The sequence below is a fragment of the Macaca nemestrina genome, chromosome 20 (assembly GCF_043159975.1).
Source record: "Macaca nemestrina isolate mMacNem1 chromosome 20, mMacNem.hap1, whole genome shotgun sequence".
Classification (NCBI taxonomy): Eukaryota; Metazoa; Chordata; class Mammalia; order Primates; family Cercopithecidae; genus Macaca; species Macaca nemestrina.
In genome coordinates this window covers 55,392,435-55,417,796 of record NC_092144.1, presented here as the reverse complement: position 1 = coordinate 55,417,796, position 25,362 = coordinate 55,392,435, and the positions used below count along the sequence as shown (strand labels likewise).

Sequence of the window (25,362 nt, the reverse complement as noted above, 5' to 3'; positions counted from 1 at the left end):
TAGTGACTGCCTGCTTACTGCCTGTTATACAGTGTTACTATAGGCACTGTCCATACAGAGCTTAGTTCAAGAGCAAAACAAAATTGCAAAGACCCTGTCTGGCAGCTCAGAGGATAGCCCAGAGTCTAGTGTTACTCAGTGAAGGGGCCAGTTGTCTATGAACTCAGCGAGATGGACCCAGGACCAGATCACAGGGCCTCCAACGTCCTAGTAAAGACTGTGGTGTTGAGACTGGGTATGGTGGCTCATGCCTGTAATCCTAGCACTTTTTTATTTCATTTATTTATTTATTTATTTTGAGATGGAGTCTCATTCTGTCACCCAGGCTAGAGTGCAGTTGCACCATCTCTGCTCACTGCAACCACCAGATCCCAGGTTCAAGTGATCATTCTGCCTCAGTCTCCCGAGTAACTGGGATTACAGGCATATGCCACCACGTGAGGCTAATTTTTGTATTTTTAGTAGAGACGGGGTTTCACCACGTTGGCCAGGCTGGTTTCGAACTACTGACCTCAGGTGATCCGCCCACCTCAGCCTCCCAAAGTACTGGGATTATAGGCTGGGCACGGTGGCTCACTTTAGGAGGCCAAGGTAGGGGGATTGCTTGAGCCCAGCAGTTCAAGACCAGCCTGGGCAACATAGTGAGATCCCATCTCTAAAATAATGATGATGATGATGATGATGATAATAATAATAATAATAATAATAATAATAAACAACGATTTGGCGTTTATTCTCAGTGACAACAAAAATCCAATAATTCAAGTGTTTGTCGCTTCCTTCATTCATATCTTCATTCAAAATGTATTTACTGGGCACCTGCTCCTTGCTAGTGGTGCTGGGGACACAGAGTGACCAGGACAGACCCACTCCCTCTTATGCACCCTCCACTCAGTAGCCAGAGGTTTCTTTCTTTTTTTCTTTCTTTTCCTTTTTTTTTTGAGACAGTCTTGCTGTGTTGCCCAGGCTGGAGTGCAGTGGCACGATCTCAGCTCACTGCAACCTCTGCCTCCCAGGTTTAAGTGATTCTCCTGCCTCAGCCTCCTGAGTAGCTGGAATTACAGGTGCGCACCACCATGCCCAGCTAATTTTTGTATTTTCAGTAGAGACGGGGGTTTCACCATGTTGGCCAGGCTGGTCTCGAACTTCTGACCTCAGGTGATCTGTCCACCTCAGCCTCCAAAGGGCTGGGACTACAGGCATGAGCCACCATATCCGACCCATCTAGGTATCTCTTTCTAAAGCACAAACTTGTCTCTGCCTCTCTCCTGCTTGGAACTTGCCTTGGCACCCCAGGGCCCTTGGGACAAAGCCCTGCTCCTCACTCTGGCACTGTGTGGCCTGGCTCTTGCCTAAGTCTTCAGCTGTACCTCCTGCCAAAGGCCCCTTTATAGCAGTCCATGCACAACAGACAATTCATCTCGCCCCAGGGTTTTCCTGCCTCTAGGTCTTTGCACATGCTATTCTTTCCTATTCTTTCTGCCTTGAATGCCTTTCCCCTTGAAATGCAGTTAGCAAATATTTGTGGAGTGCGTGTTATCAGCATTTCGGTCCATGTCTGACCCTCTCATCCAGCATATCTGAGGGTGATGTGTTATGTGGGACCGAGTGCCCATCACCTTTGGAGGGAGGCTGTGCCTGAACGTCTCAACAGTTTCATGCAACTGAGAGGCTGATGCTGTGTGATGGTGTGAAGGCCATTCATTCATTCAACAAACACTTTGCCCAGTATCTACTCTGTGGTTTCCCTGGGTGAGCTGGCACTGGTCAAGACAGCCTCAGCCCTGTCCTCTGGGGCCAACAGTCCAGTGGGGGTGACAGACCAGTCCCCAGGCAGTGATGACCAGAGTAGTCATCACTACCCAGTGACTTACAACTAGCCACAAATAGTCTCTCTTACCCCAGTGTTGCCCTTCCCCTTGGGGCTATCTCCTCCTCCCTTCTTACCTACTCCAGGACGATGGTCTGGTCTGGCTTTTCTCTCATCTTTCCCCTGTATCACGACTTCTCCCTCTTCTGAAACATTCCCAGCAGCATACAAACCTGCCATGACCCCTGCCATCTTCCCCATCTAAGTACTTCCCCCATCCGTCCCTCCGTCCTTCCCTCCCTCCCTTCCTTCCCGTTCTTTTTTATTTTGAGACAAGGTCTCGCTCTATTGCCCAGGTTCGAGTACAATGGCACAATCCTGACTCACTGCAGCCTTGACCTCCTGGGCTCAAGTGGAGCTGCAGTGAGTCAGCCTCAAGAGGAGCTGGGACCACAGGTGCACACCACCATGCTCAGCTAGTTTTTGTATTTTTTGTAGAGATGGGGTCTTGCTATGTTGCCCAGGCTAGTCTTGAACTCCTGGGCTCAATCAATGCTCTCACCTCAGCCTCCCAAAGTGCTGGGATTACAGGTATAAGCCACCATGCACTGCCACTTCCCCATTTCTTACCATCCCACCCCTTCACTCAACATTGCCAAGAGGATGGTCTCCTCTGACTCTCCTTCCACGCCCTCTTGTACCCTCTCCAATCAGATTCCCATCCCTGCCATGCCGAGGTGGGAAGATTGAGGCCAGGAGTTCAAGACCAGCCTATGCAAAATAGTGAGACCCCACCACAAAAAAAAAAAAAAAAAAAAAAAAAAGGGAAAGGAAAGGAAAAAGGAAAGGGGCTGAAAGCCAGGCCTGGCTAGCGCGCTGGAGTTTAAGGAGTGAGGGAAGCTCTGTGCTCCAGGGCTGGAAGTCCATCACAAGACCACCAAGCTGCCACTCTCCCAGGAAGCTCCGCTCCTCAGGGACTCTCACTAAACTCATTGAAAAGGGAAGTCGTGGCCAGGCGTGGTGGCTTATGCCTGTAATCCCAGCACTTTGGGAGGCCAAGGCAGGTGGATCACGAGGTCAGGAGTTTGAGACCAGTCTGGCCAATATGGTGAAACCTCATCTCTACTAAAAAAAAACAAAAACAAAAATTAGCCAGGTATGGTAGCACGTGCCTGTAATCCCAGCTACTCAGGAGGCTGAGGCAGGAGAATCACTTGAACCTGGGAGGCAGAGTTTGCAGTTAGCTGAGATCTCGCCACTGCACTCCAGCCTAGACGACAGAGCGAGACTCCATCTCAAAAAAAAAAAAGGGCCGGGCACGGTGGCTCAAGCCTGTAATCCCAGCACTTTGGGAGGCCGAGACGGGCGGATCACGAGGTCAGGAGATCGTAGACCATCCTGGCTAACCCGGTGAAACCCCGTCTCTAGTAAAAAATACAAAAAAATAGCCGGGCGAGGTGGCGGGCGCCTGTAGTCCCAGCTACTCGGGAGGCTGAGGCAGGAGAATGGCATAAACCCGGGAGGCGGAGCTTGCAGTGAGCCGAGATCCGGCCACTGCACTCCAGTCTCGGCGACAGAGCAAGACTCCGTCTCAAAAAAAAAAAAAAAAAAAAAAAGGCTGGGCATGGTGGCTCAAGCCTGTAATGCCAGCACTTTGGGAGGCCGAGACGGGCAGATCACAAGGTCAGGAGATCGAGACCATCCTGGCTAACATGGTGAAACCCTGTCTCTACTAAAAAAATACAAAAAACTAGCCAGGAGAGGTGGCGGACGCCTGTAGTCCCAGGTACTCTGGAGGCTGAGGCAGGAGAATGGCGTAAACCCGGGAGCCCGGAGGTGGAGCTTGCAGTGAGCTGAGATCTGGCCACTGCACTCCAGCCTGGGCGACAGTGAGACTCCGTCTCAAAAAAAAAAAAGAAAAAAGAAAAAGAAAAAGAAAAGGGAAGTCCTGGGAGATCATCCTCTTTCAACTGTGATCCACTCACCCTAGGTATGGAAGGGGAGCTGGAGGGAGTGCTCAGGAGGGAGGAGATGCTGGTTGACCTGCACCTACTTTTGTTTTTTTTTTTTTTTTTTTGAGAGAGCCTTGCTCTGTCCCCTCCGGCTAGAGTGCAGTAGTGCAATCTTGGCTTACTGCAACTGCTGCCTCCTGGGTTCAAGCGATTCTCCTGCCTCAGCCTCCCGAGTAGCTGGGATTACAGGCATGCGCCACCACACCTGGCTAATTTTTATATTTTCAGTAGAGACAGGGCTTCACCACATCGGCCAGGCTGGTCTCGAACTCCTGGCTTCAGGTGATCTGCCCACCTCGGCCTCCCAAAGTGCTGGAATTACAGGTGTGAGCCACAGCACGCAGTCAACAATACAATTTTTTAAGGTTCACCTTTATCTGGCCCTTTCTGGTACTGCACTCAGCACCCCCTGCCCCACCACCACCACCCCCCCGCACACTTCTCCACTCTAGGTGGAGAGCAGAAATCATCATCTTCTGCTAAACAGGTTCTGGTCCCTTCTGCCTCAGGGCCCTCGCATATGCTGTTCTCCATGTCTGCAAGTCTTCACGCTACTCCCATTTCACCTACTTCCACCTTCCAGGCTCAGCTCCAACACCACTCATCACTTCCTCTCTCCTGTCCAGATTAGGTCAGACAGACCCTGCTCCACCTTCATAAAGCTCCTTTACTTCTTCATGGCTCTAATCACAGTGTCAAGAAAATTGTATCTAAATTATAAATTATGGCTGGGTGCAGTGGCTCATGCTTGCAATCCTAGCACTTTGGGAGGCCAAGACGGGAGAATCCCTTGAGCTCAGGAGTTCAAGACCAACCTGGGCAACACTGTGAGGGTTCATCTCTATTTTATTTTTTAAAATTAATTTCTTATTTTTATTTATTTTTGAGATGGAATCTCACTCTGTCACCCAGGCTGGAGTGCAGTGGCCTGATCTCGGCTCACTGCAACGTCCACCTCCTGGGCTCAAGCGATTCTCCTGCCTTAGCCTCCCAAGTAGCTGGGATTATAGGCATGTGCCACCACACCTGGCTAATGTATTTTTAGTGGAAACAGCGTTTCACCATGTTGGCCTGGCTGGTCTAGAACTGACCTCAGGTGATCTGCCCACCTCGACCTCCCAAAGTGCTGGGATTAAAGACATGCGTAACTGCGACTGGTCTATTTATTTTTGAAACAGGGTCTTGCTCTGTCGCCCAGGCTGGAGTGCAGTGATGTGATCTTAGCTCACTTCAACCTCCGCCTCCAGGGTTCAAGCAATTCTCATGCCCCAGCTCCCTGAGTAGCTGGGATTACCAGCACGTGCCTCGGCCTCTCAAAGTGCTTCGATTACAGGTGTGAGCCATCCCCCGTAATTTTTGTATTTTTAGTAGCAATGGGGTTTCACCGTGTTGGCCAGGCTATTGTCTCTATTTTAAAAAATTAAACTATAAATTTTGATTACTAGAACTATCTGTGAGAACATCTTATTACTGTTTCTCCCACTGGACTGCGACCTCTGTGAGGGCAGGGACTGGCTGCTACACCCCCAGCCCCAGCACAGGTCAGGTACCCAAAATGTGTGTGTTGAATTAATAAAATACAAGTAAACACAGAACCAGAGCAAAAATCTAGGGCCCCTGATTTCCCAACTACAGCTTCACCTTCCGTATGCCAGCCATGGAGGTCTTGGGACCCCCATTCTCAGAGATATCAACTAACTCACCCTTAGCTTAGGTAGGGAGATAAAAGGAACTAACCATAATGGTTAATGCTTAAGAGTTTTAATCAGTCTGCCATAGAAAGCTCCTCCCCATTCTCCATCTTGGGGGCTCAGATCTTGGCTTTGGGTTGGGATAAGGGACAGGGTATCAGGTTGGGAGGGGAGAGTAAATATGAATACGGTTGAGGGACCAGAGCTGGGATCAGAAGAAAGCGCAGGTGAGAAGGAGCAGAAAGTGGCTGCTAACCCCAGTCCCTGAGCCAAGTCAGAAATCCAAGTCCTTTTATAGCATCCAGGAGCCAAATGTAGTGAAATCCACACGTCATATCGTTCTTATCTGCAAAGTGCTGTCATCTGGAGCCCAAAGCACCAGGGCAAGGCTGAATTGGGCCCAAAGTACCTGAAGGGTGTCACTTTAGGTCTGGAGAGTCAGGAGGAGATGCCACCTTGGCCTAGAGAGTTGACAGCGAGCATCATCTCGGCCTGGAGGGGTGTGCAGGAAATGCCACCTTGGTCCAGAGTTGGGAGGAAGATCCCCTGCCTTGGGTTAGGAGAGGCCATCATTTTGGGCCTGCCGAAGTAAGGAAACCATGGGGAGTCCCCAGAGCCCAGGATCAGGGAGGTGTAAGCACGATGGAAACAGCAAAAGTTAGCAAAACCTTTCCCACCTATCCCATGGCACAGCTGGACTTGGGAAACAGAAATCAGGCTGAGAGGGTGGGGCTAAGCTCAAGGAGGAGGCAGGAGGCAGAAGATTGGAGAACAAAAAGTAGAACCAACCCACGGAACCAGGGCCAAGCCTGGGCAGCAGAACAAGGACCCAGCTGGCCGGGTGCAGTGGCCCACGCCTGTAATCCCAGCACCTTGGGAGGTGAGGCGGGTGGGTCACCTGAAGCTAGGAGTTCGAGACCAGCCTGGCCAACATGCTGAAACCTCATCTCTACTAAAAATATAAAAATTAGCCAGGCATGGTGGCGCATGCCTGTAATCCTAGCTACTCGGAAGGCTGACGCAAGAGAATCACTTGAACTCTGGAGATGGGGGTGGCAGTGAGCCGAGATCACGCCATTGCACTCCAGCCTGGGCGACAGTGAGACCCTGTCTCTAAAAACAAAACAAGCACCCAGCCCAGGGGGAGGGCAGTTCTGGAGGTGGAGCTAGGATGGGAGGCGTAGGCAATTGAGTGAAGGCAGACGGCAGGGAAGCTGTGCCACATCCTGGGTTCCTGTGGGAAGAGCGGGAACAAGCCCCCCACCGCAAGCAGAAACACTCGGAGAGAGCACAGCCGGGTGTGATGGCTCACACCTGTAACCCCAGCACTTTGGGACGCCAGGGTGGGAGAATCGCTTGAGCCCGGGAGTTTGAGACCAGCCTGGGCAACACAGTGAGACTTTCTCCCCTCTTCAAACTGTCAGAAAAAAAAATTAACCAGGCAACTGGGCATGGTGGTGTAGGTCTGCAGTCCCCGCTACTCTGGAAGGCTGAGCTGGGAGGATCACTTGAGCCCAGGAGGTCGAGGCTGCAGTGAGTGATAATTCTGCCACTGCACTCTAGCGTGGGTGACAGATACACACCCTGTCTCAAAAAAAAAAAGAGCGAGCGAGCGTGAAAAGAAAGGCAAAGGACAAAATATGACATGATGAGCCCCCAGGGTGGAAACAGATTAAGGAGCAACTATTTATCAAAGGCTGGAGCCAAGCCCCAGGGTAAGGCTCAGAACCAGGCGGCAGGGTCAGGATAGGTGGAGGAACCAGATCTAAGGGTAGTGGGGCCCTGGTCTCCACAGTAGGGGTTGAACTATATCCAACATAAAGCATTATCCAAGGGGAGCGGATTAGCCCCCATGGGTGGCACTAAGATGGGAGCGGGGGGCGGGGGGTCATAAGAGACACAGGAGACAGAGTCAGGTCCCAGAGGCAGCAAGGCCTAACCCCAAATTGCAGTCGGGTAGGGAAGTAGAATCATGGCTAGGCCCGCGGCCCCGGGTCTTGCTCAGGCTCGGTCCCCGGCACGCCGCGGATGTCCGGCAGCAAGCGGCAGCCAGCCACGATGTCCAGACGCTCAGCCAAAGCACAAAGGTCCCCGCGCGCCAGGCGCACGCTGTGGGCCGCCGCCAGCCCCGCCGCCTGGGCTGCCGCCAGCCTACCAGCCAGGGCGGCCACGTCGCGGCCCGCACGGCGGTAAACACCGCTCACCGCGGCCGCCACGTCGTGGTCCAGCCGCGCCTGGCTCTCCGCCAGCCGAAGCTGCAGGAGCGAGCGCGCAGGGGCGGGCGCCGGGGCCTCTTCCGCGCCCCAGGTCTCCTCCGCCAATTCCCGCTGCACCACGAGCGGAGGCAGGTCCCTCGGCGCGGCCGTTGGCTCCGGCTCCGGGTCCGAGTCGGTCTCTGCGGCCTCCCCAGCCACCCTCAGCCCCGTGGGGCGGCCGCGCGTCGGGCCCGAGGGACCCAGGTACAGCTCCTCTTCCTCCGACGAGGACACAGAGGGCTCGGAATCCGTCTCGGTCGCCTCCCCAGGCACCACCGTCTCCGGCCTCCGCAGGGGCCTCCGCCGACGACCCTGGGACGCCATGGCGCCGAGCTAGGGCAGAAAAGCGAAGGGACTGCACGTGAGACGGGCGCCGCGGTGGGTAAAAGGCGCAGGTCCTGGATTCCCAGCCCCTTCGCTGATTCTCTTAACGACTTGGGGTCAGTTGCTCCCCCTGCCTGGGCCTCAGTTTCCTCTTCTGTAAACTGGGTGATGATGAGGGTTACTGGACCCCAGGCCCTTCAGCGTACAGATGGGGAAACTGAAGACCAGCTCCATTAGGGATCTGGGGCCCGAGTTCCCGGAGTCCCAAGCCGAACTCTTTACGAATTTGCCTCCTAGTAGCGGCCACACCCTCCACTTGGTCCACCATGCCAATCTCAGACCCGGAAGCACTCGGGCCCTTGAGCTGCTCGGGACCAGTGCCAGAGTCGCAGAAAGGATGACAGTCCGATTGGACTCCGCTGGGGGCACTCATGGGATGGGGGAAGCGCTATCGCCAAAGACCGTACCCGGTAGCTAACGCTCCGAGCCTGCGGGATCCTCTTCCTTGCCCGAGTGCCGAGTCCTCACCGTGGCAGCTGAAGGGCTGCGATCTCGACCAATAGGGGAGCGGGTTGGGCGGGCATTAGCGGCCAAGTCACGTGGATTCGCTCGACTACCAATCAGGATGCAAGTTCTCAACATCAGCTTTGAGGGAGTGTGCAGAAGAGCACATGAATGGAGGAACCGCCAATAGAGAAGCGGCTGGGCCGGCTTTTCCAGGTTGTGCGACGAGGAAAGTCTGGAATGGACAAATAGGGATTTTAAAAGCCGAGTATGTCACGTGTAACCAGTAATTTGGCCAATAGGAATGCTCAAGAACCCGGAAATAGGGAAGGGACGGCAGCAAGGGCAGAAGATGTTGTCACGTGCGGCCAGAGGAGGAGTAGGCCCGCCCCCTAGTATCCCAGGCTCACGCGCACACCACCTGAGCCGGAGGTGGGGAGGCGGGGCTAGTCTAAAACACCAGCGGAAGCGGGAGTAGGAGGGCTCGCGCCGTGACTTGAGAGGCGTGGCTTACCAAGCCTGGCCAATGAGAGCGGGAAGCGCTGGGCGCATCTTTAGGCGCGCGAGGAGGGCTCATGGCGGACACTGTGCTGTTCGAGTTTCTTCACACGGAGATGGTGGCGGAGCTGTGGGCTCACGACCCCGACCCCGGTCCGGGGGTGAGCGCCGGGTCCCGTGGGGAGGAAGTGGGGGCCACCACGGTAACGCCTCGGGGAGAGCGGAGGGCCTGTCAGACGTCCGGGTTCGAACCCCGACCCAGCCCCGGCCTTGCAGGGCAACATCTGGCGCTGGCTTCCTCCTCTGGAAAGTGGGGTTCGCGAAGGTGCCGGCTTGGGGTTATTGCTAAATTGAGCGAGATGACTCAGGGTAAAGCACTTAGCTCACGGCCTGAGTAAGCGGCAAGTAATCATAATAATGCTGTTATTGGGCGTGTGCTGAGTACTCGGCATTCACAAGGTGTGCGACCCAATGACTTAATCTTTGTGTGTCCTAATTTTCTCTTTTGTAAAATGAGCATCATAACGTACCTGAGCCTCAGCATGGGACATTTATTCATTCGACACCCACTTATTGAGTGTCTGTTGTATTCCAGGCACTGTTCTAAGACAGAATCCCCGTCCTCGTGAGGCTTACATTTCACTGGGGAGTCAAATAACAAACTGAAATATGCCGGCTGGGTGCTGTGGCTCACGCCTGTAATCCCAGCACTTTGGGAGGCCGAGGCGGTTGGATCACCTGAGGTCAGGAGTTCAAGACCAGCCTGGCCAACATGGTGAAACCCTGTCTCTACAAAAATTAGCCGAGCATGATGGCGGGTACCTGTAATCCCAGCTACTCTGGAGTCTGAGACAGGAGAATGGCTTGAATCTGGGAGGCGGAGGTTGCAGTGAGCCAAGATTGTGCCATTGCACTCCAGCCTGGGCAACAGGGCGAGACTCGTCTCAGGAAAAAAAAAAAAAAGAGAGATGGGGTTTTGCCATGTTGCCCAGGCTGGTCTTGAACCCCTAGACTCAAGTGATTCTTCCGCCTGGGCCTCCCAAAGTGCTGGGATTACAAGCGTGAACTACCACGACTGGCCTGGGAGTGTGTGTGTGTGCATGCATGACAGGGTCCTGATCGGTCGTCCAGGCTGCCTGGAGTGCAGTGATGCAATCATGGCTCACTGCTACCTCGACCTCCTAGGTTCAAGCGATCATCCCACTTCTCAGCCTCCCAGGTAGCTGGGACCACAAGCGCAGCTGGCACCACCACTACTGGCTAATTTTTGTATTTTTAGTAGAAATGGGGTTTTGCCACATTGGCCAGGCTGGTCTCAGAACACCCGACCCCAGGTGATGCATGTGCCTTGGCCTCCCAAAGTGCTGGGATTATAGGCATGAGCTAGGGCACATGGCCTTTTGTCTTTGTTTTTGTTTTTGAGACGGAGTTTCGCTCTTGTTGCCCAGGCTGGAGTGCAATGGCACAATCTTGGCTCACCACAGCCTCCGCCTCCTGGGTTCAAGCGATTCTCCTGCCTCTGCCTCCAGAGTAGCTGGGATTACAGGCATGTGCCACCACGCCCAGCCAATTTTGTGTGTTTAGTAGAGATGAGATTTCTCCATGTTGGTCAAGCTGGTCTTGAACTCCTGACCTCAGGCGATCTGCCTGCCTTGGCCTCCCAGAGTGCTGGGATTACAGGCATGAGCCACCGTGCCCGTCCTTGTTTTGTTTTTGAGATGGGGGATCTCACTCTGTCACCCATGCTGGAGTGTAGTGTCGCAGTGTTGGCTCCCTGCATCGTCCGCCTCAAAGGCTCATGCGTAGCTAATTTTTTTTTTTTTTTTTTTGAGACGGAATCTCGCTCTGTCGCCCAGGCTGGAGTGCAGTGGCCAGATCTCAGCTCACTGCAAGCTCCGCTTCCCGGGTTCACACCATTCTCCTGCCTCAGCCTCCCGAGTAGCTGGGACTGCAGGCACCCACCACCACCCCTGGCTAATTTTTTGTATTTTTTTTTTTTTTTTTTTAGTAGAGACAGGGTTTCACCGTGTTAGCCAGGATGGTCTCGATCTCCTGACCTCGTGGTCCGCCCGTCTGGGCCTCCCAAAGTGCTAGGATTACAGGCATGAGCCACTGTGCCCGGCCATGTAAGACATTTTTATTGGCTCTGGTTTCCTTCTAGGATAAGAAGCCCCAGGGAGGATGTTGCTTGTTACCATCTCGACATACAGATATAAACCTGTCATAAGTTGAAAACATAAATCAGCCTGGCGCGGTGACTCAAGCCTGTAATCCCAGCACTTTGGGAGGCCGAGACGGGCGGATCACGAGGTCAGGAGATCGAGACCATCCTGGCTAACACGGTGAAACTCCGTCTCTACTGAAAAAATACAAAAAACTAGCCAGGCGAGGTGGTGGGCGCCTGTAGTCTCAGCTACTTGGGAGGCTGAGGCAGGAGAATGGTGTAAACCTGCAAGGCGGAGCTTGCAGTGAGCTGAGATCCGGCCACTGCACTCCAGCCTGGGCGACAGAGTGAGACCCTGTCTCAAAAAAAAAAACAAAACAGAAAAAATCATAAATCAAAAATGCATTTAGCCAGCTGTGGCACTTGCACCTGTAATCCCAGGTACTCAGGAGGCAGAGGTGGGAGGATCACTTGAGGCCCAGTGTTCAAGACTAGCCTGGGCAACATAGCAAGACCCCACCTCTAAAATTTTTATTTTTTTATTTTTATTTTAATTTTTTTATTTATTTTTGAGACAGAGTCTCGCTCTATTGCCCAGGCTGGCTGGCGCAATCTTGGTTCACTGCAAGCTCCACCTCATGGGTTCACGCCATTCTCCCGCCTCAGCCTCCCGAGTAGTTGGGACTACAGGTGCCCGCCACCACTCCTGGCTAATTGTGTGTTTTTTTTGTTTGTTTGTTTTTTGTTTTTTGTATTTTTAGTAGAGACGGGGTTTCACCATGTTAGCCAGGATGGTTTCAATCTCCTGACCTCGTGATCTGCGTGCCTCGGCCTCCCAAAGTGCTGGGATTACAGGCGTGAGCCACTGCGCCCGGCCAAGATATTTTTAAAATTAGCTGGGTGTGATGACATGTGCCTATACTACCAGCCACTCAGGAGCCTGAGGTGGGAGGATCGCCTGGGCCCGGGAGTTCAAGGCTGCAGTGAGCTATGATCATGCCACTGCACTCCAGCCTGGGTGACAGAGTGAGACCCTGTCTCTAAAAAAACATGGGGATTACTCAGTGAGCCATCAAAAATTTTTGTCCTCCTAGAGCTTTGTCATCATTGGAGAAGACAGACAAGTAAATGAGGAAAGTATCTGGTACATTGTGTAACTGCTATGAGGAAGATACAGCATGGCCCAGAGAGTATGCATCAGCCTGGGGGTGGGTAGTAATGTCTGAACACTCCATATCCTTCCTGGCCTTCAAACCAGAAACCCCGGAGTCCTGACAGCTGCCTTTTCTCCCTCACCTGCAACCCTGCCCCAGGCTCTGCCCAGTCTGCTGTCTAAATGCCTTTCCCACGTGGCCCCTCCTCTGCCCTGGTCCAGCGCTTTCCCCTCTGCTCCTGTTAAATGAGCCTGCTCCCTTCTCCCAGCCCATTCCACCTGTCACATCTTCACCATGCTAACACCTATTAATCCTTCAGATCGTAGCACAACAATCCCTTCCTCAGGGATGCCTTCCCTGAGCCCCCAGTCCAATTTGGATCTCCTTTATACATTCTTCTGGTCTCCCTCTCCCACTTTTTTCTTGGTAGGCTTCATCATACTCAATAAGGATGTATCTGATTTTTTTTTTTTTTAAGAGAGTCTTGCTCTGTCACCCAAGCTGGAGTTCAGTAGCATGATCATAGTTCACTGTAGCCTCACACTCCTGGGCTCAAGAGATCCTCCCACCTCAGCCTCCTGAGTAGCTAGGAGTGCACACTACCATGCCCTGCTAATTTTCTTTTTTTTTTTTTTTTTTTTTGAGACGGAGTCTCGCTCTGTTGCCCAGGCTGGAATGCAGTGACCGGATCTCAGCTCACTGCAAGCTCCGCCTCCCGGGTTTACACCATTCTTCTGCCTCAGCCTCCGGAGTAGCTGGGACTACAGGCGCCCGCCACCTCGCCCCCAGCTAGTTGTTTATATTTTTTAGTAGAGACAGGGTTTCACCGGGTTAGCCAGGATGGTCTCGATCTCCTGATCTCGTGATCTGCCCGTCTCAGCCTCCCAAAGTGCTGGGATTACAGGCTTGAGCCACCACCGTGCCCGGCCTCTGCTAATTTTTTAATTTTTTGTAGAGATGGGTTCTCATAATGTTGCCCAGGCTGCCCTTGAACTCCTGGGCTCAAGCGATCCTCCGGCCTCAGCCTCCCAAAAACTCACACCTGGTTTACAGGTGTGAGCCACCATGCCCTGCCAGGATGCATCTGAATTGTGTATCTGTATGATCCTTTGATTCACATGCATCTCCCCCTGCCGGAGTGTACTTTGTGTGGGATGGGCCTGGGTGTGTATTGATGACCACTATATGCCCTGGCTCTTAGTGGGTCCTCAGCGTGGACTTGTTGAGGAGGTGAATGCAGAGCCTGTGTCGTGGTGGGTGGGGATGGGTGGGAACTGGGATTCATTTGGTTTATGAGCAGTGCTAGCTGCTCCCTCCCTCCCCCAATATGAGTGCTTCCTGTGCGCACTCATGGCTTCTCACTTTTGATTTCATTTGATCTTCTGATGATCCAGAGAGGTTGGCATGGTCCTCCCTGGTTTATAGATGAGGCGGCGGAGGCTTTGATGAATGGAGTTCCATGCTCTCAAGTGGCAGAGTCAGGAGCGCAACCAGGCCTCCCACTTCCAAAGCCTGTGCTGTAAACTCTCACTTGCATTTCCTAGTATTTGCCCTGGGAGGGATTTTAATGGGTTTCTGTGGTCAAGCGAGTGTGGGAAACTGGCTTACTCAGCTCTGCCTTTTAGAGCACATGAATGTGCCTGGGATCTTGGGCAGGGGTTCCCTACCCAGCTGCCAGTACATTCTGATGCTGGAGTCCCACACCAGAGACTCCGACAAACCCGACTGGGGTGAGGCCTGAGTGTCAGGCCTCAGAAAGCTCCCAGGTGGCTCTCGGTGCAGCCAGGGGCAAGAACTGCAGCGTTTCCCCGCACTCCTTCCTCCTGGGGAGCCCTGTTTTTCAGGGGGCCTGTCATGAGAAACGGCTTCATTTCCTCAGTCCTTTCTCTTTATTGGCCCCACCTCCTCTCTCCATTCCTTCTCTTTGGCCCAAAAGGGTTCCTCTGAACCAGACAGGCCTCCCGTTTCCTGAGGGCATCTGTACTTGCACAGTGCTGACTGCATTTAGTCCTCAGGACAGCCCTCCCGATTCACAGAGGAGGGACCCATGCTTGGGAGAAGAAGGGACTTCCCGAGGCCGTTCAGCAAGACTCAAAGGCAAAGTTAGAACTCAGGCTTCTGGCCTCAGGGCTTCTGGGTAGTGCAGGCCTGCCTTTCCCACCAGCTCCAGAGCTCCTTGAGGACAGGGATGGTGGCTTCTTCATCTCTGTCCCCACGGCACAGGTGCCCAGGAGCCATAGCCAGTGTGTAGGGCTTTTGTGACCTCCTATCCTGCCTGGTACGGTGGTTATTTGTGGCCGTTCTCCTGGGCTGTCACAGGTTGTGAACTGGAGGACCGGCCAGAGGGGCCAGGAAGGCCTTTGTTCTCTAAGCAGGAGAAGCCCTTGGAGGAAGCGGCTGTGGCTTTTCTACCTCAGAGGCTTTGAAGATAAGGGAAGCCTTGGGCAAAGAGAGGATTCCTCTGAGTGCATGTAGTAAAGAGCTAAGGCGCTGTCACCCACTGTCTGAGACCAGGCCCGAGGCACCCCGAGAACAGCCCTGCTGGGTCAGGCCTCCATCCACCACGCCTCGAGAGTGCACTTGGGCAGCCCCTTATCTGAGGAGGGTGTGGGACGGGCGGAGCAGCTGTCAGATAGGTAGGTCCCTCCCTGGAATGCCGCTCTGAGCATCTGAGGCTGGGAGCCCCAGCGAGGCCCTTCTGGGAACTGGGGTTCCATCCCGAAGGCAGTGGGAACCATAGCAGGGTTTAAACTGAGGTGCACCTGGCTCAGATTTACATTCTAGAAATGCCTTCCTGGCCACAGGAATGGACTGGATGGAGATTGGCCTGGGAAGGGCCCCGCTGCTGCAGGAGCTCAGGGCAGAGGCTGTGTTGGGCGAACCTTCTGGGCCGGGCCAGGGGACAGGATGGGGAGTTCTGAATGGGCAGAGGCAGGATCTGGACTTGCTCAGGGCGCCTTGCTGGATGAGGGAGGAGAGTTGAGGGCGACAGCGGGGAAGTCCTGCAGGCTTCTCGCACCACCCCTCACTCACCCATCCATGTGCCAGCACTTCTCTCTCTGTGCTTTTCTTAACCAGGGCTGCTCCTTCCCTGGGTTCCCCACCACACCCCTGGGCATGGCACAGAGTGGCTCTGCAGGTGGGCGTTGAACAGGGTCAGCCTCTGCCCAGGAGCTAGCAGGTGCCTAAAAAACAATGGAGGGGTAGGGCAGACACAAGAGACAGGAAGGGGCGGAGCACATGGCCCTCACCCGCCTCCCTCCCACTTCAGTGCAGAATGTTCTCTGTTCCCAAGTGTCTGAAGGGGCTTTGGTTTGCATTTTCCATTCATCCTCCTTAGACCTCACCCCTCGGCTTCAGTCTGGACATGTGGATCTTCGTTTAGCTCAGGACATTTTTCTCCTGTGATCTCTGATGATTTCTTCTGCATTGTTCCCTGTATGTCCTGTAGGCACCGCAGGGAAGATTAGACTTCCTGCAACTCTTCCAAGCATCTTGTAGCTTTTCTCTCATTTTTTCCTCCCTCCTGTTTTTCTTCTTGCTGGGAGGTGTTATCTGTCTTACAGGTTTCTCTGCAATTCAATTCCCTTGTTAAAAAGTGTTGATTTTGGCCACCATATTTGTTCATTTCCAGGAACTCTGCTTTGTGTCTGATTGATCCTTCCTGTGTGGTGGATGTCATTAGCACCGATACTGATAAGACTTCCTTTCTGCCTTTCCTTTCATCCGGTCTGTCTGTAAACTCAGCAGAGGCAGGCGTGGGGAGCCCCAGAAATGCACCGGCTCTGGGCTGGGCTCTGGCAGATTCATATGAATGGGAGAGTCTCTGTCTGGCCAGCTCTTCTGTTTTGTTTTTGGTTTTTGTTTTGTTTTGTTTTGTTTGAGACTGAGTCTTGCTCTGTTGCCCAGGCTGGAATGCAGTGGCGTGATCTCAGCTCACTGAAACCTCTGCCTCCTGGGTTCAAGCGTTCCTGGTGGCTCAGCCTCCTGAATAGCTGGGATTACAGGTGTACGCCACCACGCCCAGCTAATTTTTGTATTTTTAGTAGAGACAGAGTTTTGCCATGTTGGCCAGGCTGGTCTCAAACTCCTAACCTCAAGTGATCCTCCCGCCTTGGCCTCCCAAAGTGCTGGGATTACAGGCAAGAGCCCCCACGCCCAGCCCCTTCTGTTTTTTTTTTTTTTTTTTTTTTTTGAGGCAGAGTCTCGTTCTGTCAGCCAGGCTGGAGTGCAATGGCCGGATCTCAGCTCACTGCAAGCTCTGCCTGCTGGGTTTACGCCATTCTCCTGCCTCAGCCTCCCGAGTAGCTGGGACTACAGGCGCCTGCCACCTCGCCCGGCTAGGTTTTTTTTGTATTTTTTAGTAGAGACGGGGTTTCACCGTGTTAACCAGGATGGTCTCGATCTCCTGACCTCGTGATCCGCCCGTCTCGGCCTCCCAAAGTGCTGGGATTACAGGCTTGAGCCACCGCGCCCGGCCCCCTTCTGTTTTTAAAAAAGATAAACCCCTGATCTCTGAGGAGCTTTTGCAGTGACACGGGCATGGACGCCACCCAGTCTCCCTGTGATGAGGTGGGTGGAGGCTTCTCCCTTCCTGCTCCGCCCTTTCTTCCCTGTCTCCTGCTCCTCCTCGGCCCCTCCCTTTTGCCGTGATTCCCCACATCCCTTTTCAGTTCAGCAGGGATCTGAATGGCCCCTGTTGAGGGCTGGGTACAGTGGGGCCAGCAGTCACACAGCCGCGTATCCAGCCATTGCCACCTGCCAGTCACACCGCCACTGTGAGCAGGCACTGCCATTAGCCCTGTGGCACATGTGGGGAGACTGAGGCATGGGATGGTTGGATAATCTGCCCAGGGTCACACAGCCAGTGAGTGGCAGGGCCGAGATTCAAACCCAGGCAGTGTGAAGTTCTTGAAGGGAAAAGCTGAACTTGCTGGAACCCCTTCAGACTCCACGCTCCTGGCCTGGCTGATGGACCCCACTGACGCTCTACCCCGACTCACCCTTCTGGGGGCTGCCGTCATGGCTGTGACTTGGGCCTGGTGTGCCTTCACAGCCCACTCTGGCTGCTGAACTCTTCCTCTTCCCTCAGGCTCAGCACAGTCGGGGTGCTTCCTAGGGATGGACGTGCACCCTCATAGAACGCCCTGCCTCCCTCCTGGCAGTGGCTGTGAGCATAGTGAAGCTGGCCATTGCATCTCTGCCCACTCCCCGGGTAAAACGCCAGCTCCAGCAGGGCAGGGACTGAGCCTGTGGCCCACTGTGGCCGACATTCAGGCAGCGTGGGCTGCGTTGACCCTCGGGTTGGCTGCACTTGCCTGCAGGGGAAAATGCCCTCTCTGTAGCCCACTCTGAGGGCCCCTTCCCGCTTCTCACCCCTGCCTTGGCACATGCCCTTTGCTTGGAATGCCTGCCCCCTCAGGCCCCCCCCGGAGGGCAGGCTCTGCACGGCACTGCCCGGGCCCCTTGCACTCAGTCTCCCAGCCCTTCCTAGATTGTCAGTTAGCATCATCTGGGCACCTGTCAACCCCACCAGGCACGGTAGGTGAGCTGGAGGACACCAAGAAATGTTTGTGGCACGAACGAAAGAGGGACATGAAGGTGCCCTTATGCGCAGGGACACAGATGTGTTCTGTCAGAGTGGAGCCTGGGCCCTACCTCCAGGAGCTGTGCTGCAGGAGGAGGTGACACAGGAGCCGCAGCCACCAGGCTGTTCTAGGTGCTGGCTACAGGAGCCCACAGAACAGACCCCCTTCCTTCCTGGGGTTTTCCTCCAGCCAAGGGCTTCATCCGTCATTGGCTGGGGCCGTCTCCTCGTTTGACAGACATGGAGGCTGTGAATGACAATAAGTAAGGCTCCCAGAGCTGCCTTGAAGTACTCAGGTTGCCTTTACCAACCCTTACTCCTGGTGAGGATCCCGGAGGTAGCTGCCATTAATATTCCCCTCCTTTGGGCCAGACGTGGTGGTTCACACCTGTAGTCCCAGCTACTTGGGAGGCGGAGGTAGGAGGACCACCTGAACCCAGGAGGTAGAGGCTGCAGTGAGCCAAGATCGTGCCATTGCACTGCAGCCTGGGTGACAGAATGAGACCCTGTCTCAAAAACAGACAAAATGACCCTCCTTTTTACATGAGGAAACTGAGGCACAGACATTCAACCACTGGCCCAGGTCGCACACATGGTAAGTGCTGGCCCAGGTCCCACAGGTGGTAAGTGCTGGGGTGGATCTGGCCCCGGGCGGTGGTTCTGCACCTGCACTGCTGGTAGTGCTGCTATGAAGGACCCACAGGCAGGGGTCTCTTCCCACCCTGTCTCTCTCACACACCTGCCCTTCTCCTGCAGTCATCGGCCCCTTCCCTGAGCCTCTGCTGTGTGGCCGGCCCTGCTGTGCCTAAGGACACCAGAGGAAAGCAGGTGGTGACACCAGAGGGAGCCAGTGCAACAGGAAGCCGTGTCGTTGTCACCCAGGAGGACAAGGCCTGGCAAGGGGCCAGGCAGAGGAAGGGGCACCTTAGCTTCAGATATGGGCGACCTCAGCTCAGCGCCTCCCCCATTCCGAGCGCACCCCACTTCCATGAGGCCCTCAACAGCCATGGCTGTCACCCCACCCACCCTCCTATGTGGACCTGCTGGGGTGTGAAAGACAGCCCTGTGCTGAGGGTGCCTTGGACGGATTCTTAACCTCGGAGCCCCAGTTTCCATCTGGAAATACAGCCTCCTGTGAGGCTGGAAAGGTAAAACAAGAGGACTGTAGAAAACGCCTGCCGCACAGTATGCCGGTCCTGGAATAACGTTGTGTTGTGACATTGACGAGGAAAAAATACTGATTCCCGGGACCACTGTCTGGGTGGTGGTTGCAGGTTCTCCCTGTGCTGGTGCAGGTTCCTCTGGGCACTCCTTTCCTTGTGCATCCTTGGGGTGTGTCCGCTAGGTGAGCTCCCGGGTCTCCATGGGCCCAGCGTGAGTGATACGGACCCGTGTGCGCCCTGTGATGGGATGGCATCCTGTCCAGGGTCCATTCCTGCTTTTGGCCCTGCTGGGACAGGCTCTAGCCCCCCAGGACCCTGAGCTGGAGGAAGTGAGTAAATGTCTTCCTGGTTTTTTGTTTTTTATTTATTTTTTAAGACAGGGTGTTGCTCTGTTGCCTGGGCTGGCGTATAGGATCCTCCTGCCTCAGCTTCCCAAGTAGCTGGGACACATGTGCCCGCCACCACGCACAGCTAACTTTTGTATTTCTTGTAGAGAAGGGGTTTCGCCATGTCGCCAAGGCTAGACTCGAATTCCTGGGCTCAGCTGGGCGTGGTGGCCCACGCCTGTAATCCCAGCACTTTGAGAGGTCGAGGCGGGTGGATCACGAGGTCAGGAGATGGAGGCCATCCTGGCAAACAAGGTAAAACCCTGTCTCTACTAAAAATACAAAAAACTTAGCCGGGCTTGGTGGCGGGCGCCTGTGGTCCCAGCTACTCAGGAGGCTGAGGCAGGAGAATGACTTGAACCTGGGAGGCAGATCTTGCAGTGAACTGAGATCGCGCCACTGCACTCCAGCCTGGGTGACAGAGGGAGACCCCGTCTCAAAAAAAAAAACAAAACAAAACTCAGGCTGAAGTGACCCACAAAGTGCTAGGATTGCAGGCATGAGCCACCGTGCCCAGCCTATCTGACTTGTTTTAATCTTTATTTATTTATTTATTTTTTTGAGACAGAGTCTCACTTTTGTCGCCCAGACTGGAGTGCAGTGGGATGATCTTGGCTCACTGACACCTCCGTCTCCCGGGTTCAAGCAATTCTTCTGCCTCAGCCTCCCAAGTAGCTGGGATTACAGGTACCTGCCACCATGCCCAGCTAATTTTTGTATTTTTAGTAGAGACAGGGCTTTGCCGTGTTGGCCAGGCTGGTCTTGCACTCCTGACCTCAGGTGATCCCCCTGCCTCGGCCTCCCAAAGTGCTAGGATTACAGGAGTGACCCACTGCGCCCGGCCTAATCTTTCTCAAATGTATGTGTAGCTCACATTTATTTCAGTGTTTAATATTACATTTTCATTCTTATTTAGAAGTTTGGTGATGTTTTTGTACCAGAAACATGGCATTGGAACTTCGCTCTTGTTTATGTTAATTAACCTGTGTGAAATTGGTTTCATCATGTGTCATTTTGCTTAAAGCTGTAGTTTCCCAGAGCCCGTTGACAGCATTAGGTGAGGACTTACTGTGTCCTTTGTTGATGCACGTTGTCTCATCAGCCAGTCTTTTAAGCACCACCCACGTGCCAAGCCCTGTGTTGGCTGCCGAAGGCCGGATGTGAATTGATCAGCCTGGGTCCCCACCTTCACAGAGCTGTGTCCTCATCCAGTGACAGTGTGCAGTGGGCAGTGCTGGGGACGCAAACTGGGAGGGAGGGAGGGAGGGAAGGAAGTCAGTACAAAGGCCCAGAAGTCTGAACCTTCCCGACCAAGGAAAGCAAGTGTCCTGAGTGGGTGGAGCGGGTGAGGGAGGGATGGAGGCAGCTGGGCCAGCAGGCTGCGAGAAGCCTTCCTCGGATACCCTCTCCAGGCTGGGACACCCTCTCCAGGACTGGAGCCAAGCAGAGAATTCCCATCCCCATTCGGATGGCCGCATTGATGGTGCAGCCCTGGAGGGAGGAGGCCGTAGCTGCCATTCCCCAGTGACAGTGGGGGTCGAGGGCAGGAGAGGGAGGGCTGCAGGGCTCAGGCCAGGTGACTGCAGGCTCCTGAGAGCAACCAGCAGGAGGGTGAGCTTCCTTCAGCTCAGGGCTACACACCAGCCTCTTCTCTGTTCCCCCACTTCTGCTCTGCCAGGCTTTCTCTGAGAAACCTGGCATCTCACGCCCAAGCCATCCTGGGGTTTCTGGTGTGCCCCCAGTCTGGGCCCCCCACTTCCTCTGCTTGCAGCAAAGTACCGGAGTAAAAAAAAAAAAAAAATCCATGGCCAGGTGCAGTGGCTCTTGCCTGTAATCCCAGCACTTTGGGAGGCCAAGGCGGGCAAATCACTTGAGGCTAGGAGTTTGAGACCAGCCTGGCCAACATGGTGAAGCCCCATATCTACCAAAAATACAAAAATTAGCCAGGTGTGGTGGCACACACACACCTGTAATCCCAGCTACTCTGGAGGCTGAGGCAGGAGAATTGCTTGAACACGGGAGGCGGAGGTTGCAGTGAGCCAACAGTGTACCACTGCACTCTAGCCTGGGCAACAGTGAGACTCTGTCTCCAAAAAAGAAAAATTGCCAGGAGCAGTGGCTCACACCTGTAATCCCAGCACTTTGGGAGGCCGAGGTGGGTGGATTGCCTTAGTTCAGAAGTTTGAGACCAGCCTGGGCAACACAGTGAAACACCTTCTCTACTGAAATACAAAAAATTAGTCGGGCGTGGTGGTGGGTGCCTGTAGTCCCAGCTACTCGGGAGGCTGAGGCAGGAGAATTGCTAGAACCCAGGAGTCGGAAGTTGCAGTGAGTTGAGATCAGGCTACTGCACTCCAACCTGGCAACAAAGCGAGACAACATCTCTTAAAAAAAAAAATCTCTTCCAGCCATGCCATCCACACACACAGGCACGTGGACAGACACCGAGTGCAGCCCTCCTGCCTGGGGCCTGCCTCTGCCAGCACAGTCCCTCCTGTGTGGACCCTGGCCTACCCTCCAGACACTACATGGCTGCCACTGTCCTTCCCCAGCACCCAAAGAAAGATCTGCCTGTTCCGAGCTTCCACATGTACCCCCAGGGATCTTGGCCAATATTATAAGGCATGATGATCATGGTTGACTTCCACAGCTCCTTTTCCTGTGGCCCAGCCTCCAGCCCTTGGGCAGGTCACCTGGAGCCTCTTGGTGGAGTCGCAGGTCCCACTTCCCAGGGCATTGTGAGGGTTCGTGCTGAAAGCATGTGCAGCGCGTGACCGGTGTTACCGGGAAGAGTCATGCAGGGGGCAAGGAACCTGGGGAAGACCCCCATTGTTCCTGGGGGAAGGAGGAGCTGGTTCTTGGGGGCTGATGATCTGGGGATCCAGAGAGCCTGCGAGGTCTGCAGAGGTGGGTGAGGGAGCCCTGGCGCCCTAGAGGCCTGCCCCTGCCCTGGCCAGGCTGTGCCAGAGCCTCTCCCTGCTCACCCCTGAACTGATGGGCACTGGCAAATCGGTCTTCGGGTCTCCTGGCAGGTGCCCCCCGGGTGGCCCCAGGTTCGAGGTGGCCAAGGGCTCCTGAGCGTCTCTCCCCGGCCTTCTAGGGACAGAAGATGAGCCTGTCGGTCCTGGAGAGTATGGGGTTCCGCGTGGGCCAGGCTCTAGGCGAGAGGTGAGCACGGCACCCCCTGCTCTCCCCGAGCCTAGCTGACAGGGGTGGGCAGGCCCTGGGCGGGGAGGTTGCATTGCTCCCTGTGGGAGATGGGCCTGGCTTCTTCCCTGTTCCTTGCCTGGCCCCACGGCCTCAGCATGGCACTGCCCCACCAGACTGCCCCGGGAGACGCTGGCCTTCAGGGAGGAGTTGGATGTCCTCAAGTTCTTGTGCAAAGACCTGTGGGTGGCCGTGTTCCAGAAACAGATGGACAGCCTGCGCACCAATCACCAGGTGGGAGCACCCCAGCCCGCCGGTCCGGCTCCCTCCCGAGGGCGAGACCAGGAGAGTGGGAGGGGAAGCCCCGGCGCCAGAGCAGCGGCTGCGGGGACCCGCCCAGAGCCTTCCCACAGGTGGCTGCAGCTCTTGCTCTGTCTGATCCTCTAAGGGAAGCCAGGAGGCTGCACTGGCGCATAGGGGGTGTTTCCAGAACTTCCCCAGCCTACCAGGAGTGAGCCACGCATGGGCAGAAAGCCCCTGCTGGCTGCCTGCCCTCCCCCCAGTGCGATGCTGCTTGTCCCAAGCTGGTCCGGTCCCCCAGTGAACACCCAGGCTGTGCCTGCCTCTCTGCAGCTTCCTGGGCCGGGTCCCCAGCTTTTCTGCACGACCCTGGGAGATGAGGGCAGGACCCACACTCCCCAGGGCACGGGCACCCAGTCCGAGTTTGGAAGCCCTGGGCCCTACTGGAGCACTGGAGGCCAAGGCCATGACTCCAGTGGTTCTCAGAGAGGGGGACTTCCCAACCTCAGCCCAATCTAGGACCTGGGTTCCCGCTTCCCCTCCCTGCGCTTCAAATGTGCAGGCCCCGCCCCCACCCACCGGCCTCTCCTCTCCCCCAGGGGACCTACGTCCTGCAAGACAACAGCTTCCCCCTCCTCCTTCCGATGGCCTCTGGCCTGCAGTATCTGGAGGAAGCGCCCAAGGTATGGGGGGAGCTGGGGCCTTGTCCACACCTCCCTTCCTCCTGTTACCCAGCCTCTACCCCATGTCAGGCCTCTCCCCAGGCCTAAGGAGTGCCCCAGACCTCGGTGCCAGCCTCCCCTCTCTTCCCATGCTTGTCTGTGTCCCCTCCCCAGTTCCTGGCCTTCACCTGCGGCCTCCTGCGCGGCGCCCTCTGTACCCTGGGCATTGAGAGTGTGGTCACCGCCTCCGTGGCAGCCCTGCCCGTCTGTGAGTCATGGCGGGGTGGGGGGATTCTTCTCATCCCTTGAGTTGCTGAGGCCTTCAGAGTTCCAGCCCCACTCCTGTGTGGGTGCCTGGGAGGCAGGCCCAGGTTTAAGTCACCTGCTCAGCCACACAGCCTGTGCAGGCCCATCTGTGTCCCTGGCTCTATGACGTCACCAGCCCTGCAGAGAGAACTGTCTGGCTGTTTTGAACATCTTTTCCCAGCACGGGATCCCAGGTGGGATCATCCTTGCTGATACTTCGATGCGGGGGATGGCAGGCTCCAAGGAACTTGCAGCCTGCCTGACTAGGTGTCCTCTGTCAGACCAGCTGGAACCCCATTCCTGCCTGGGGACAGCCTGTCCCACCACCTCCCCAACCTTCAGTTATTTTCCCTCTGCTGGTTCCCCAGGCCCACTTGTGGGGGGACCCCAGGGCTCCCGTGGGGTAGGACTGAGCGATGCATACCACAGAAGCCTGTGCCGGGCGCCTCTCTGGGGCCACATTCGTGGCCCTCATGCCCCTGGTTACTCACACAGCCCAGGGATGCGGCCACGTGGGCGGGAGGAAACAGCCCAACCTAGCCACTGGGGTGTTAGTGCAGGACAGGGGTGAGCACCTAAGAGCTGTCTAGGTGCCCTCTGCCTCTCTCCCATCCCATCCTCAAGCCTAAGCCAGGCCGTCTCTTCCAGGTAAGTTCCAGGTGCTGATTCCGAAATCCTAAGCCTGCCCCGCACCCGCCGAGCTGCACTGCTGCCCCCAGTCTCACCGGCCTCAGGAGACGGCGGCTGCATTGGGCCCCAGGCCGCTGCATTTGGGGGTGGTGTTGGGGCTAGTGCTGGGGATCCCAGGCCCTAGGGTTCACATTTACTCAGGAAGTGGGTATCAAAGTGAGGTGGGGGTGTCACGGGAGGCAAAGGGGTCCCAGCTGCGGTCAGGACTGGGGTGGGATTCCTGCCTGCCCACTGCCCAGAGGCTGTTCAATAAAGGCTGTGTGTGTGGAATCTGACTCACAGCAGTAGGGGAGGATCTGTGGAGCAACTGTCACAGGTCCTGCAGGGGAGTGGGCACCCTCTCTGGCTCCCATGCCCCTCAGACCCTCCCTCCCCTGCCAGGTCCCCCTCTGCTCCCTCCCTCCCTGTGCTCCTGGCAGAGGGATGCTGGCCCCCGGCATGGGCGGCCTCGCTGGCATCTCTGCCGAGTCAACAAGTCTGGGGCTGCCCTCTGCCCGGCGATCTGCACGGAATGGAGCGTCTTCCTGGGGAGCAGGGCTGGGAGTGCCCGGAGTGTAGGCCGGGGCAGGCTGGGGCTGCCAGGGCTGGGGATGCATGGGGTAGGGGGAGGCCAGACACCCCCATGGACACACGTGGCCCCTACGCACTCCTGCTGCCCGTCCATGGGCAGAGTGGCCCTTACGCTGCCCCCTTCCACCCTGCTCGCATC

At 55.4% G+C, this 25,362-nt stretch overlaps 2 protein-coding genes, 1 long non-coding RNA gene and 1 pseudogene across 5 annotated transcripts; 1 reads left to right on the top strand and 3 right to left on the bottom strand.

Annotated features, from left to right (window-relative positions):
• Positions 1 to 5,561: 5,561 nt before the first annotated feature.
• On the bottom strand, positions 5,562 to 7,339 carry LOC105478535 (uncharacterized; annotated as a pseudogene).
• Positions 7,340 to 7,489: 150 nt separating this feature from the next.
• LOC105478536 (biogenesis of lysosomal organelles complex 1 subunit 3) lies at positions 7,490 to 8,705 on the bottom strand. Its single transcript, XM_011735930.3, has 2 exons — positions 8,560 to 8,705; positions 7,490 to 8,101 (listed from the first exon to the last, which is right to left on the bottom strand). Exon 2 carries the CDS (start codon positions 8,090 to 8,092, stop codon positions 7,490 to 7,492), a length of 603 nt encoding a protein of 200 aa, XP_011734232.1. The 5' UTR covers positions 8,093 to 8,101; positions 8,560 to 8,705.
• On the bottom strand, positions 8,701 to 22,876 carry LOC139360334 (uncharacterized). 2 transcript variants are annotated; one of them, XR_011617655.1, is made up of 4 exons: positions 22,533 to 22,876; positions 20,618 to 20,795; positions 9,111 to 15,597; positions 8,701 to 8,831 (listed from the first exon to the last, which is right to left on the bottom strand). It is a non-coding gene; the product is annotated as an uncharacterized lncRNA (long non-coding RNA). The 2 variants fall into 2 exon arrangements; XR_011617656.1 differs by lacking the exon at positions 22,533 to 22,876 and adding an exon at positions 21,675 to 22,522.
• LOC105478537 (trafficking protein particle complex subunit 6A) lies at positions 9,120 to 24,928 on the top strand. 2 transcript variants are annotated; one of them, XM_071087127.1, is made up of 7 exons: positions 9,120 to 9,255; positions 19,656 to 19,803; positions 22,649 to 22,716; positions 22,872 to 22,989; positions 23,595 to 23,678; positions 23,832 to 23,925; positions 24,612 to 24,928. In XM_071087127.1, the coding sequence occupies exons 1-6, from the start codon at positions 9,172 to 9,174 to the stop codon at positions 23,885 to 23,887; spliced, it is 558 nt and encodes a 185-aa protein (XP_070943228.1). In that variant the 5' UTR covers positions 9,120 to 9,171; the 3' UTR covers positions 23,888 to 23,925; positions 24,612 to 24,928. The 2 variants fall into 2 exon arrangements, with proteins under 2 accessions (XP_070943228.1, XP_011734233.1); XM_011735931.3 differs by lacking the exon at positions 19,656 to 19,803 and having other exon boundaries at positions 9,131 to 9,255.
• Positions 24,929 to 25,362: the final 434 nt, after the last annotated feature.

Bases quoted from the DNA above. Each gene is read 5' to 3' on its own strand.
- LOC105478537 (XM_071087127.1), top strand. From the start codon at position 9,172: ATGGCGGACACTGTGCTGTTCGAGTTTCTTCACACGGAGATGGTGGCG. The intron at 19,804-22,648 runs GTAAAACCCTGT...CCGGCCTTCTAG, and splicing joins AGGCCATCCTGGCAAACAAG to GGACAGAAGATGAGCCTGTC. The intron at 22,717-22,871 runs GTGAGCACGGCA...CTGCCCCACCAG, and splicing joins GGCCAGGCTCTAGGCGAGAG to ACTGCCCCGGGAGACGCTGG.
- LOC105478536 (XM_011735930.3), bottom strand. From the start codon at position 8,092: ATGGCGTCCCAGGGTCGTCGGCGGAGGCCCCTGCGGAGGCCGGAGACG.